Source organism: Oncorhynchus keta, chromosome 31, assembly GCF_023373465.1.
Source record: "Oncorhynchus keta strain PuntledgeMale-10-30-2019 chromosome 31, Oket_V2, whole genome shotgun sequence".
In the NCBI taxonomy this organism is placed as follows: domain Eukaryota; kingdom Metazoa; phylum Chordata; class Actinopteri; order Salmoniformes; family Salmonidae; genus Oncorhynchus; species Oncorhynchus keta.
In genome coordinates, this window is record NC_068451.1 from 14,628,331 (window position 1) to 14,642,103 (window position 13,773).

At 46.7% G+C, this 13,773-nt stretch overlaps 1 protein-coding gene across 1 annotated transcript in view; it reads left to right on the top strand.

Moving 5' to 3' along the window:
• The window catches only part of LOC118364524 (ras GTPase-activating-like protein IQGAP3), a 19,198-nt gene extending 7,409 nt beyond the window's left edge, over positions 1–11,789 (top strand). The window contains exons 5-36 of the mRNA XM_035746130.2: positions 112–256; positions 381–494; positions 799–977; positions 1,084–1,165; positions 1,255–1,418; positions 1,514–1,601; positions 1,783–1,946; positions 2,208–2,368; positions 2,470–2,585; positions 2,728–2,891; positions 2,986–3,076; positions 3,219–3,386; positions 3,745–3,884; positions 4,005–4,175; positions 4,280–4,363; positions 4,448–4,519; positions 4,615–4,684; positions 4,862–5,070; positions 5,208–5,360; positions 5,495–5,658; positions 5,759–5,983; positions 6,281–6,421; positions 6,635–6,719; positions 8,526–8,758; positions 8,878–9,010; positions 9,127–9,377; positions 9,467–9,554; positions 9,673–9,885; positions 10,049–10,215; positions 10,320–10,448; positions 10,565–10,673; positions 10,863–11,789. Coding sequence (XP_035602023.1) covers positions 112–256; positions 381–494; positions 799–977; positions 1,084–1,165; positions 1,255–1,418; positions 1,514–1,601; positions 1,783–1,946; positions 2,208–2,368; positions 2,470–2,585; positions 2,728–2,891; positions 2,986–3,076; positions 3,219–3,386; positions 3,745–3,884; positions 4,005–4,175; positions 4,280–4,363; positions 4,448–4,519; positions 4,615–4,684; positions 4,862–5,070; positions 5,208–5,360; positions 5,495–5,658; positions 5,759–5,983; positions 6,281–6,421; positions 6,635–6,719; positions 8,526–8,758; positions 8,878–9,010; positions 9,127–9,377; positions 9,467–9,554; positions 9,673–9,885; positions 10,049–10,215; positions 10,320–10,448; positions 10,565–10,673; positions 10,863–10,976 — 4,587 coding nt within the window. The 3' untranslated portion in view covers positions 10,977–11,789. The remainder of the gene's footprint in view (positions 1–111; positions 257–380; positions 495–798; positions 978–1,083; positions 1,166–1,254; positions 1,419–1,513; positions 1,602–1,782; positions 1,947–2,207; positions 2,369–2,469; positions 2,586–2,727; positions 2,892–2,985; positions 3,077–3,218; positions 3,387–3,744; positions 3,885–4,004; positions 4,176–4,279; positions 4,364–4,447; positions 4,520–4,614; positions 4,685–4,861; positions 5,071–5,207; positions 5,361–5,494; positions 5,659–5,758; positions 5,984–6,280; positions 6,422–6,634; positions 6,720–8,525; positions 8,759–8,877; positions 9,011–9,126; positions 9,378–9,466; positions 9,555–9,672; positions 9,886–10,048; positions 10,216–10,319; positions 10,449–10,564; positions 10,674–10,862) is intronic.
• The last annotated feature ends 1,984 nt before the right edge of the window (positions 11,790–13,773 follow it).

Sequence of the window (13,773 nt, forward strand, 5' to 3'; positions counted from 1 at the left end):
GTACATTTTAAAGGGAGAAACTCTTTTTTTAGGCCTCTCCTCACGTATAACAGTCACAATCTTGTTTACTGTTACACCTGAACTGCACCTAACCTGTCCTTGTTGTTTCAGATGTTCCACCCAGAGACCACTGACATCTATGATAAGAAGAACATGCCCAGAACTGTGTACTGCATCCATGCTCTCAGCCTCTACCTTTTCCGACTAGGTTTGGCCCCTCAGATCCATGACCTCTGTGGCAAGGTCAAATTTACAGGTAGAGTCTTACTTAGTAACCCCTTACTATTCAATCACAACTGGTAACTGGGTTAATTAAGGGGAAAATATCATTAATATTCCTCTCTCATTCCTGTGTTTTTTGGGTAATATTTATTCTCCAGAGGAGGAGATTAACAACATGAAACGGGAGCTGGACAAATATGGCATCCAGATGCCAGCCTTTAGCAAGATTGGGGGAATCTTAGCCAATGAGATAACAGTGGATGAGGCTGCTGGTAAGTAGAGGCACAGATGTTTTGCTTTGATGTTTTCAGATGTAGAAAATACACCTTATTTCAAGTTAAAATATGAATTCACACTGGCCCAAAATGTGTTAGTTTTAGACAAGGGGTTGTCTGTTGGCACATTGGTACTCTACTTAAACTGATATGGATGGGATTCCAAAATTGAAACGCCTAGAGACGCATCAGATACTATTGAAGTTCCTTGGTCATCGACTGTCATCTAAGAGTCAATGTTTTCACTGTCCTTGAATAGTTTATCAAAATGTTGCCTCATCTCCCTTCTCTCTCCCTCCAGTCCACGCTGCAGTTATAGCTATCAACGAGGCGGTGGAGAGTGGGCATGTGGAGGTCACTGCCCAGGCCCTGCGGAATCCCAGCGCCATGCTCACCAACCTGGAAGCGCACCTGATGCCAGTCTACCAGGAGATGCTGCGCCAGGCACGGGCACAGAAGGCGGCTCTCGCCTACACCAAGGTGACTGACTGAATTAATATGATCATTTAAAAATGCATTTATAGCCATATCCCTGATACAGAGTTTCTGTTGGTGTCAGGATGGTAATCGTGTACTGAATTTCTAGTGTAAAGGTTCAGAAGAGAAGGATATCTATGAGGAATACCTGACCCAAAGTGAGATTCAAGAGAATATTGACAAAGTGAATGGTGAGTAGGACTTAACCATCAAACAGATAAATAAGAAGATGAAGGGAAAAAATCGGAACTAAATCAAATATTTTTGTCACTGTTTGCAGTGCGTGCGGCCATAGAGCAGGTGGACGAGGCCCTGGATTGTGGGGACTCTCTGGCCCTCCTGGCAGCCCTCCAGGTCCCCTGTCTGGCCCTGAGGGGCCTCCAGAGAGACCACGGGTCCTGGTACCTGGAGCAACTGGCCACTGACCGTGAACAGAAGGCCCTGGTGAGAAACTGCACATTAACACCGCGCACACACACACACACACACACACACATATACACACTGACCCCTGACCTTTGCTCACTGACATGTGGCAGGACCTGGGCTGTGTGGACCCTCTTGAGCGAGATGAGCTGCAGGAGGGTGTGTGTGTGGCTAACGAGGAGGCCCAGCGCAACCAGACAAGTTAGTACACACTCAACTAAATACTGTATCGTAGTCAGTTCTTATAACAAGGGGCATGCACTATATCAATTCTAGTGACTTGAGGTGCTGCATGTGTGCGTAAGTATATTAATGACTGGTCCTTTGCAGTCACAATGTTCTGTTGTAGATCCATCCAAACAAAGTGTGGGTGTTTATTCAGTGCAGAAAGCTGTAAGGTCCATCAATGAGGCTCTGCGCCTTGGGGAGCCCAGGCAGACTGTTCGTGCACTCATGGACCCTGATGCCCACCTCCCAGACGTCTACCCCTTTGCCTCAGCGCTCTACCAAAGTGAACTGGCCCCACTGCAGCGACAAAGTCCTCAGGTAGGTTAGGCTACAGTTCCCCACCTGGCCCGTCAAGTACCATGGCCACCTAATCTCCCTCATATCACTCAACTCCTTTCTCTGCAACTCTGTCTTAGACTGTTCCATTAACATTTTTTAATAAAAAAAAAAATAGATAGAATATTTCTATTGTCTATATAGTAATATAGAAATATAGGGGGAACTGACCAGGTTACTGAACTTGAATAACTTTGTTGTATGTAAACTAGTTGAAGTGAATGTGGTCCTCTGTGCCTGCAGGGGGACCTGCAGCAGGAGGAGCTGTACGTAGCAGTGGAGATGCTCTCGGCGGTGGCTCTCATCAACCAGGCGGTGGAGGCCAAAGATGTGGGAGCCTTTTGTGCCACGCTGATCAGCCCTGCAGCTGGTCTGGCCGATATTGACGACAGCCTAGTCCAGAGGTGGGTTTACAGTACCACTCTCCTGACAATTCTCCGTTGTCCCCATGTAGCCTGGTTGCAGATCTGTATACTTTAACGAACTCCTTTGTCATTTGCCTCAGGTACTTTGAGGAGCTGGGTGATCAGAGGAGGAAGGCTGGGAGAGCTCTGCTGACGTGGAACGATCTCCAGAGAGGACTAAACTCTGTAAATGCAGCAGCACAGGAAGAGCATGACCGTACGTTAAATTAACTGGACACCAACTCCCAGAAACACTGGGTTTAGGTCCATTGACAGCAATATTTTGTTGGATGCTATTTGATTCTAAAACAACCTAAACACCTTGTATTTGACTGGGTCTGCTTCCTGTTTGTCCCCAGAGATCCTCACCATCGGGCTGATTAACCAGGCCCTGTGCCGAGGCGACCCTCAGAAGACTCTGGCTGCACTGCTGTTGCCTTCTAGTGGCCTTGAGGAGGTGACGACACTCAATGCCCGCCGCTACCATGACGTACTGACCAGAGCCCGGAGGCAGAAGGCTGAGGTATGTCAGCCAGGAAGAAATAATAGTTTAAAACAGGGAATCTAAACAAGGTTTTGTGGTTCATTATTCAGTGCTGTGCCTTGTCCTATCACAGGTGAACTGTGACCCAGGAGCAGAGTTGTGGTTGGCTGACATTCAGGAAGGAGTGAGAAGAGCCAATCAGGACACTCAAAGAGCCCTGAAGAGTGAGTTGGCATGATACCCTCCACATCATCTTTTTAAAGCAATGGTGAAATTCTATCCTGATGGGTTTCCTCACAACAACTTTAATTCATGTTGTCACAAAATGTATACCGTTATCTTAACTGTGTGTGTTTCCCTGGCCAGTGTCCTTGGGCTTGGCGGCCGTGAACCAGGCGGTGAAGGAGGGCAAGGCATCCCAGACGCTGCGAGTCCTGCGTCTGCCAGAGGTGGCGCTGCGGAGCGTGGTGGCAGAATGTGCTGGAGTGTACCAGGCTGAACTCACCGCCCTACTCGGAGCCAAATCTGTGGGAGGTCCGTACCCACTACCGTGATTCACTTGTGTTCATGCTGGTGGTGATCTATGCACTTTAGTAGCATATTAGCTGCTCACAATTGGTCAGGATTAACTGTAGACTCAGCGACGCACAAAGTAAATGTCAATTTCAGCAACAACAGAGTTGAAGAATGAGGCTAAACGTCTCCACTGTTTTGGTCCCGTAGCCGCTACATTGTAGCAGAGTGAAGCATACCCGTGTTCATGCGCAGATACTATGTTGCATCGCGCTCATCTCAGTATCTGCGGTGCTGCTCCTGGCAACGTCTTAACACTGAGTCTACCTTTAAGCTTCTAGCTAGTGACAAGCCATAATCTCTATGTACTTGGACTTAGGAGACAACCGGAGCCCATGGCTGAAGACCAAGACTGAGGACAGCCCCTACTACTTCCACCTGCACAAGCTGGAGGGCACCTGGGAGAGACCGCAGGGCTTTGTCCAGTGCACAGTGTTCCTGGGCCACGAAGAAATACAGGTCAGAATTACCTGTAAATTCAGTAGAAACAAGTATGGCTGAAGAGCTAGAGTTTGTATTGATTAGATAAGCCAACAGTTATTATGGCTGACTGTCTCTGTGGTCTGTCTCCCTCTACAGGCAGTGCTGAGCAGTGTAACTGCTGCCCACGGCCGGGAGGTGCATTGGAAGGCCAGTGAGGGCCTGGTGGTGCAGCTGCAGGCCAGGGCCCAGGGATTCCTCCTCAGACAGAGGCTGGGTGCCCGTCTGCACTTCCTCAACACCCAGCTACCTGCCATCATCACCATCCAGGTCAGCTACCATAGAACGCATAGAACTACAGTGCAGACTAACGTTACATACCCAAATACATGTTTCAAAACTGAAAGGTGCTCAGTGTGTGTGTTTGTTTCCAGTCCCACTGGAGGAGGTTTGTACAGCAGAGAGCCTACAGAAAGAGGCTACAGTATCTCTACCAGAACTGGAGGGCTGTGGTCAGGGTAAGGTTAACTAAATAATATCTTTGTAAATTAAAGACGAACCCTGTGTTGAAGTTGACATTGGTTGTTCTTACTGTGTGTTAGGTCCAGGCCAGTGTGAAGATGTGGATTGCTCGGAGGAAATACCTTTCTCGTCGGCGCTTCTTCAGACGTCAAGTGAGTGCAACCAACCATCACCCCTGTAGACAAACCCTCAGCTCTAAAAATGGCTACATACCTTGAAATGTAGCCTGACCGTTGTTCTTCTACAGGTGGGCGCCATTATAAAGATCCAGGCATTCTTCCGAGCCAACAAGGCCCGTGAGGAATACAGAATGCTAGGTAGGTGGCCACTGCTCCACTCACAAGTCTGCCTGGTTTCCTACAATTGTTTTTATTTTTACAATTATCATAACTTTGGTGTTATGCAAAAGACTTGGTATATACATTGGACTAGTCTCAATTGCATTGACACACCCCCCCCCCCCGTATTAACACTGTGATCTTGTTCTCTTCCAGTCCACTCCACTACCCCTCCTCTGTCAGTAGTGAGGAAGTTTGCCCACCTGCTGGAGATGGGTGACAACGACATCCGCCAGGAGGGGGAGCTGCTGCGTATGAGGGAGGAAGTGGTGAGGACCATTCGCTCCAACCGCCAGCTGGAGACTGACCTGGACCTAATGGACCTCAAGATAGGACTGCTTGTCCGCAACCGTGTCACGCTGCAGGTCGGAGCCTATTTCATTCTATTATTACTACACCGGCTTCAGAAGTTCTATTCATTTTTGATTTGGAAGGTGCCTAGAAGGGTCTGTCGTCCATCACACTTCTCATCCATATATTTGATTAACTATCATGACTACAGGAGGTGGTTTCCCACTGCAAGAAGCTGACCAAGAAGAACAAGGAGCAGCTGTCGGACATGATGGCTCTGGACAAGAGCAAGGGACTCAAGGCCCTGAGCAAAGATAAGAGGGAGAAACTGGAGGCTTACCAGCACCTCTTCTATCTGCTACAGGTGAGCTGATGGAAGCGACTTTTTAAAGTAGGTATTAATGATACAGGGTCGACTATTTTATCTGCCCCCTCGTATGTGGCCTGTACTGAGTTTTCTGCAATGGCTTGCTTAATTTAAGTGTGTGTGTTCTCCAGACTCAGCCTCTGTACCTGGCCCAGCTGATCTTCCTGATGCCCCAGAATAAAACGACTCTCTTCATGGAGACGGTCATCTTCACCCTGTTCAACTACGGCTCCGACTGCAGGGAGGCCTACCTGCTGCTGCAGCTCTTCACCACCGCGCTGCGCCATGAGATCAAGTCAGTGTACACACATTATTCTCACACACACAGGCTGTCAAGAGGATCAAGTTCCACTGAGCTCAACTTCTCTCTTTCTCACTCACTCCCTCCCTCTCAGGTGGAAGGTGGACCAGCCCCAGGAGGTGGTGACTGGTAACCCCACAGTCATTAAGATGTTGGTGAGTTTCTACCGCCATGCCCGAGGTCAGACGGCGTTGAAGGAGATCCTGGGGCCGGCCATTAGAGAGGTGCTGCAGGACCGCACCCTCAGCATCCGCACGGACCCCTGCGAGATCTACAAGAGCTGGGTCAACCAGACCGAGACCCAGACCGGCCACAAGAGGTCAGCACTGAACCAGGAGCAAATGTAGTATCACAGCGACACACACTCATTCTCCTATAGAGAGCCATCTACTAGAGGTGACTAGACAGTTTTAGCTTGGCCACGAGGTCTGCATACAGCAAGAAATACTTATACTATGCAGACTGATTTACTTACTTTAGTTGAATGTACTGACTTGATATTCTCATGACTAGTATTTTAAAGATATGTACGCCGACACTCTCTGATTGGCTTCAAGAGGTCCATTGAGAAACGTACATCTATACAGACACAACATACTCTGTCTCCTCTCCCCAGCTCCCTGCCTTATGAAGTGAGTGCAGAGCAGGCCCTGGCCCACCCAGAAGTGCAGCGTCGCCTGGACATCTCTATCGTAAACCTCAAGAACCTCACAGACCGCCTGCTCAACGCAATCACCAGCAACCTGCATAAATTACCGTAAGAGGCCCTTCATATGCACTCTGCAGAGCTTCCTTTTCATTCTCAGTGCAATTCATTTGAATCACCAGCAACTTAATCAAACAGCTGTTGGCGGCTCACGTCTTCTCTCACCAGATTTGGCTACTTATTGATTCAGTTTGATTTCTTTCTCTGGTACTTTATATTCTGTGATGGGAGTTCAACACTCAGGCGTTCTCCTTCCTCCCACAGATATGGGATGCGCTACACAGCCAAGGTCCTGAGAGATTCTCTACATGAGAAGTTTCCTCAGGCCAGCGAGGACGAGCTTTACAAGGTACACTACTGACCAGACTTGATGATTAAATCACTTAGATACGGTTATCAGCTAGACAGGATCTGATCCTTCCATGTGTGATGACGTGCTGTTGGTTGTGTTGTGGTTAGATTGTGGGAAACCAGAGGGGTATTCCACGAAGATGGTTAAACAAATTCAGGATTTCCCAAACGTATCCGGCTTGTCTTGACCAGATGAGGGAGTTCAGGATTTCTTGGTTCCAGATCCGTTGCTTCTCGTTTAAGTTATTAGGCTTAGCAAAGCTCTGATTGATCTGACAACTGGCTCGTGCACGTAACATTCAAAAAGGTCCTCATGTCGATAGATATGGAGTCAAGACCGAACCCAATATTTAACAAGTCTAAAACAATTGTAACACAACATATTACAGCTTCTACTCTTCTGGGAAGGCTTTCCACTAGATGTTGGAACATTGCTGCTGGGATTTGCTTCCATTCAGCCACAAGCATAAGTGAGGAGGTCGGGCACTGATGTTGGTGGATTAGGCCTGGCTCGCAGTCGGCATTCCAATTCATCCCAGAAGTGTTTGATGAGGTTGAGGTCAGGGCTCTGTGCAGGCCAGTCAAGTTCTTCCACACCGATCTCGACAAATTTCTGTATGGACCTTGCTTTGTGCATTAGGGCATATGTTGTCATGCTCTTCAGTAAGGCTATTCTAATGCCAAAGTTTGTCTATGGAGATTGCATGGCTGTGTGCTCGGTTGTTTTTATACATTGGTACTGTACTTTTGTGTATATGTTGTGTATTTACCCCAAAAAAGTAATGCATCCACTACTGCAAAAGCCAGAGGGCCAGAGCCTGGCAGACAATTGCAGACAGTAAATGTGTGAAGTGGCATTATTCCAATATTTTAATAGGCCTAGCTTACACACATGGGTGACTAATGTTTTTACTTTATAATATATCACCGGCGTTGCAATAAAAATGCTTAAGTGTCAAGGCTATGCCCCAATAGCTACTACAACTTACATATGTCACAAATGCAATGCTAGGCCCATTCCATGGCCTATGTAGGATGAATAATTTATTGAATTCATAGTGCTTTTCATGACCACACGGGCAACAATGTGTTCTATGTTTCGTTGTAACCCCATGGTAGTCACAGATCATCTGACCAAAGAAGTAAGGACAATCATTGAATTGAATGACTGTTTCTGAAAATGATTTGGTTTGCTAGACGTGTTGGCTACAATATTCAATAGCTACCTGTTTATGCAGTGAAAATATTTTCTATTCACTTCGTCTCCTTCAGTTGGTCCAGAGGGTCTTTGAATTGGGAATGTGTCCCTCTACAGCACCAATGACTTTTGAAAATCTGAAGGGTGAATTGGGCTACTTTTATCATGTTGCCTAGGTTTATTAATGTGAGATTAGCAAAGCATCGCTGGCAGTCAACTGACCTCCGTTTACTCTACCTGCAGTTCTGTAGAAGTCCTCCATGATTATATGGAAAACCTGATAGCCAAGGAATGCAATAAAGACATCTTCAATGTGAAGCACCTCGTATAGCTCTACACACAGTTGCCCTGCCAAATAGTTCGGCAATCTTATTGGTGGAGAAGTCCTGTATTCACCAAGACAGGCTAAGATCAAGTTAACCTAGTAGGTAGCAGTTTTACTTCAGAATTCGGTGCTACTATGGTTTCTGACCTATGGTTTCAAGCTCTTTGTCTGGAACCGGAAAGTTCTGGTGTGACGCTTCTCTCTAAGTCACTAGTCTGGCTTTCTGGAATACTGGTGTTGTGGTCAGATTGTGGGGAACATGATGGTTGTGTTGTGGTCAGATTGTGGGGAACCTGGTGTACTACCGCTACATGAACCCAGCCGTGGTGGCGCCGGATGGTTTTGACGTGGTCGAGTTCTCGGCCGGCTCCTCCCTGCTCCCCGAGCAGCGCCGCATCCTGGGTTCCATCGCACGCATCCTGCAGCATGCTGCTGCACACAAACACTTCCATGGTGACAGCCTTCACCTGCGTGCCCTCAATGACTACATTACCCTGACGCACTCCAAGTTCCGGTGAGTCGTCCTGTCATTTTAGTACATTCTCCACCACCTTTTCAGAGGAGAGCTTTATTACTATAATTAGGCAAGATATGCTAAGTGGTTCTTAAGCACTGTTCATATGTCTTCCGCAGTAAGTTCCTACATGCTGCGTGTGACGTGCCGGAGCCCGAGGAGCGTTTTAACATTGATGAGTACTCTGAGATGGTCATCCTCAACAAGCCTGTCATCTATATTTCCATCAGTGAGCTCCTCAACACCCACAAGGTCTGGATGCCACTTAAGATAAAGACTCATCCAAACTTTTAGTTTAATGTTGGTTGGGTACAAACCTTTTCATTTTAGTAGATCCTGTGCACTAAAGTGTGTGTGTGTCTGTGTAGCTTCTGCTGGAGCACCAGGACTCCCTGTGTCCCGACCAGTCTGACCCGTTGCTGAATCTGCTGAGAGACCTGGGGAAGGTGCCCACTATCCACGCTCTGGTTGGTGAGGGGGCTGTGAGCGCTGCGGAGCCCCAGACAGAACAGACCCTGGCCCAGTACAGTAAGATGGAGGTGTCCCTCACACTCACCAGCAAGTTTGATGTATTCAGGGGCTCTGACGACCACCCTGACGCCAGGGGGATTCTCCTCAGGTAGGGGCTTAAACCATTTAACATTTCAGTGTGGTACGACTATCACACTGAAAATGGCATGTCTAATGTGAAGTGTGCTTGTTTTGCAGTACCAAACAGTTGATCATCGATGTGATCCGAGCCCAGCCTGGAGACACACTGAGTGAGGTCCTCAGGGCCTCCTCCTCTCAGGATCAGGTATATTCCACAGCTCTTCACTGGGCTCCCACACACTGTCTTCCTCACATTCATCCCTCCGCAGGGAGTTGGTAGTAGTTAACCCCCTAACCGCTGGTGTACTCCTCTCCTCTCTCAGGAGGTGCAGCATGGGTGGATGATGCATCGCCGCGCCCAGAGGGACGCCCGCACCCCCGAGAAGATGAAGAGGAACCAGTCGATCGTTGCCGACGGCAACCTGTCTCTGGAGGAGAAGAAGCGGAAGATCCAGCGTAGCCTGAGGAGGCTGGAGAGCCTGGGGGTCCTGACTCCACCTGACTCTGAGACACAGATACTACAGCTCATAGCCAAGGTGGATAGAGACACTACACATCACACACAATGACATTTTAGTTGTAAAGTTATCATACCAAATCCACTACACCTAAACCAAGATGGTATATCTCGTCACAATTGGCCGCCATTTGGATTTGCCCCCCCCAAATGTAACCCTCTTTCCAAACCATCCTTCCCAGGACATCCGCCACCAGCGTCTGTACCGGCAGCGTCGTCAGGCTGAGCTGGTCAAGCTGAGACAGACCATGGGCAGCCTTCACTGCAAGAGCTCCTTCCACAGCGAACAGGTGGACTTCTACAGCCAGTACATCACCACCTGCCTGGATAACCTCACAGCCAAACACAGGTACACATAAACACATGTGGGAGTGTGACCACACTGTTTGAAGTTCAGGAGTAAAACGGCTGCAGACTGCTACCATGCTGAGCTGTCTATCTCTCCCCCCTCAGTAAGGTGAGTGGAAAGAAGTCAGCGGAGAGCAAAGGGAAGAAGAGCAAGCAGCCCACTCTGACCTACACTGCTGCCCGTTTACATGAGAAAGGAGTCCTGTTGGAGATTGAGGACCTGCCAGTCACACAGTGAGTATACACACACCCAAGCAGGAACATGCGCACACACACCACCCTACCAAATCACCATGTATGGTTACTTGGGGCCTCAAGAAATGTAATGTATTTGATTTATCTCTCCTCAGGTTTAAGAATGTGATCTTTGACATTGTGCCCGGTGAGGAGGGCGGCACGTTCCAGGTAAAGGCTCGCTTTATGGGGGTGGACATGGAGAAGTTCCCCCTCAAATACCAGGTGAGTCTGGGTGGTAGTAGAAAAAAATAGAACTGACATTTCAATGCAAACCTATGATCTGTGATTGATGCATATCCCAGTCTCACTGAAATCAGTGCTCTATATTGTATGTGATGCAATGGTAAATGATTTAGTGTTGCTATTTGGAAAGACCTTGGATTTCAGAACTGTGTGTGTGTGTGTGTGTAGGACCTACTGCAGCTCCAGTACGAGGGAGTGGCGGTGATGAAGATGTTCGACAAGGCCAAAGTCAACGTCAACCTGCTCATCTTCCTTCTCAATAAGAAGTTCTTCAAGAAGTGAGGGGTTAGAGGAAACTGCCAGGTCTCCCACCCCAAAAGGCTATTTTCTTTGTGTGTACTTTGGCTACTTTTTGTAAATGTACCAATGGACAGATTTAGTTCCAATCTAACTACATTTATCAAATGAGTTCATTTAGAGTGATATTATTCAAACAGGAAATTCAAAAATGTAGTTACTAAGGATGAGGGTTGGTCATCTAATAATAATGAATTTGTCTGAATTGGAAATGTGTTTTTTGCATATCCCAACTCCTGAGCCACCCTCAGCGAGTTGGTCAGAGCCAGCTAGGGGCAGACATAACCCCAATTGCTCCAGGTAGGCCGTTAAAGGTTCTTGCCCAAGGGCATTATACAGATTTTTCACCTTGTCGGCTTCGGGATTTGATCCGGCGAACTTTCGGTTATACTGGCCCAACGCCATTGTCTTACGTCAGATCGTGTCACTCTTACGTGATGCTTGTCCCTTAACCTCAATTCAGTGCAGACTGCCGTCATGCTATCTGACGTGAGACAATGAGGCCAAACGCTAACCTTGAGGTTACCTGCTGCCCAACTATTTGCCTTGAGTGATGTTCCTCGTTCTGCTTGTTGGGATGACAGGGCTATCGTAATGTTCCTCGTTCTGCTTGTTGGGATGACAGGGCTATCGTAATGTTCCTCGTTCTGCTTGTTGGGATGACAGGGCTATCGTAATGTTCCTCGTTCTGCTTGTTGGGATGACAGGGCTATCGTAATGTTCCTCGTTCTGCTTGTTGGGATGACAGGGCTATCGTAATGTTCCTCGTTCTGCTTGTTGGGATGACAGGGCTTGTTGGGATGACAGGGCTTTCGTAATGTTCCTCGTTCTGCTTGTTGGGATGACAGGGCTATCGTAATGTTCCTCGTTCTGCTTGTTGGGATGACAGGGCTATCGTAATGTTCCTCGTTCTGCTTGTTGGGATGACAGGGCTATCGTAATGTTCCTCGTTCTGCTTGTTGGGATGACAGGGCTATCGTAATGTTCCTCGTTCTGCTTGTTGGGATGACAGGGCTATCGTAATGTTCCTCGTTCTGCTTGTTGGGATGACAGGGCTATGCCTCGTTCTGCTTGTTGGGATGACAGGGCTGTTCTTCTGGATGACAGGGCTATAGTAATGTTCCTCGTTCTGCTTGTTGGGATGACAGGGCTATAGTAATGTTCCTCGTTCTGCTTGTTGGGATGACAGGGCTATAGTAATGTTCCTCGTTCTGCTTGTTGGGATGACAGGGCTATAGTGATGTTCTGCTTGTTGGGATGACAGGGCTATAGTATGCCTCAATTTGTATTAATCTCACCCTCCCAGATTTACATTGTTTTCTTTTATATCTTCTTGAAAATATTCAAGCAGCTTTACTTTAAGGGATTTTAATCAAAAAGACTGCAACCTTATTTACATGCATTTTTTTTTTAATCTCTAGTGGCTCTGTGTACAAACGGCTTAATCTATTATCATTTATTTAATCCTGATGTTATATGACTGTATCCTAATCATTTTTCAAAAACTCACTAAGAAACTTGTCATACAGTATGGATGGATTTGTTTAAATAGAAACACTACATTTTGCCACATAGCAGCTGACACAATCCTCTAGTATTTTGTGCACTACTTAAAATGGGCACAGGACCGCCGCTAAGCCGCATTTGCCTCCCACTCCACATACATATGCTCTCAAGGCATTTTTATGTTGTGCAGCTTAATGTTTCAAATGCCACATTCATTAGCCTAGCAACAGGAAATGGTACTGTAATATGTGCCTTGGGACGTCGTCCTGTGATTATGGTTTGTCTCCCTGATGTGTAGGTTACTGACAGGTCTGGCCACATTGTAAGGTATTTAACCCTAAAGCCAGATGACATTGCAATGAAGGTGACTCCATTTAGCTAGGCTTCTGTCAGCTGGAGATGTGGTTGGTTGAGCCTTGTTGTCCAACCTTTGACCTCTAACCTAAGAGGCTTGACCTTTTGTTAGTCTGTGCTTGAAACTTTGTTCAAACTTATGTACATATTTTCTGTCATTAGTTTCTCTTCTCTTTGTATTTTCATCGGTCATTCCGCTACCCTAATGTCAGTCTTGATTAGTGTTTTCTTTCACTTTTTCTTTTCAACACTAATGTTCAGGCCAGTCACAATTAGTTGGTAAATATGGACCAACATGACAATAAAACTAATTTCTTTACATGTCAGTGCTGTAGCTGTAAGGGAAATGTCTATTTTCTGATTAGATGAATTAACCAACTGCCTGATTTAAATTGTTCTAATGAATCTGACACTGCAATGGAAACTGTTAACACTCCTGTTTTTTACTTTTATATTCTAATAAAAATGTAGTTTTTCTGTCATAGTTTTGGATTTTACAGTTTAATCAAGTATTTTCTTCACTTGTTATTCTTAATGATAGTTTATTTCTAATGAGAGATTTTATTTTCATAATAGCCATAAAAATATGCATGATTGCTCTGTGAGCTCCACTAACTGGTAAATAACAAGCCATATATATTCACCATGTATGCTACATGACCAAAAGTATGTGGACAGCTACTTGTCAAACATCCCATTCCAAAATCGTGGTATTAATATGGAGTTCCTCTATAATAGCCTCCACTCTTTTGGGAAGGCTTTCCACTAGATGTGGGAACATTACTGCGGGGACTTACATCCATTCAGCCACGAGCAATAGTAAGTCCGGCACTGATGTTGGGCGATTAGGCATGGCTCCCAGTCTGCATTTCAATTGATTCAGATGGTGTTGAGGTCAGGACTTTGTGCAGGCCAGTCGAGT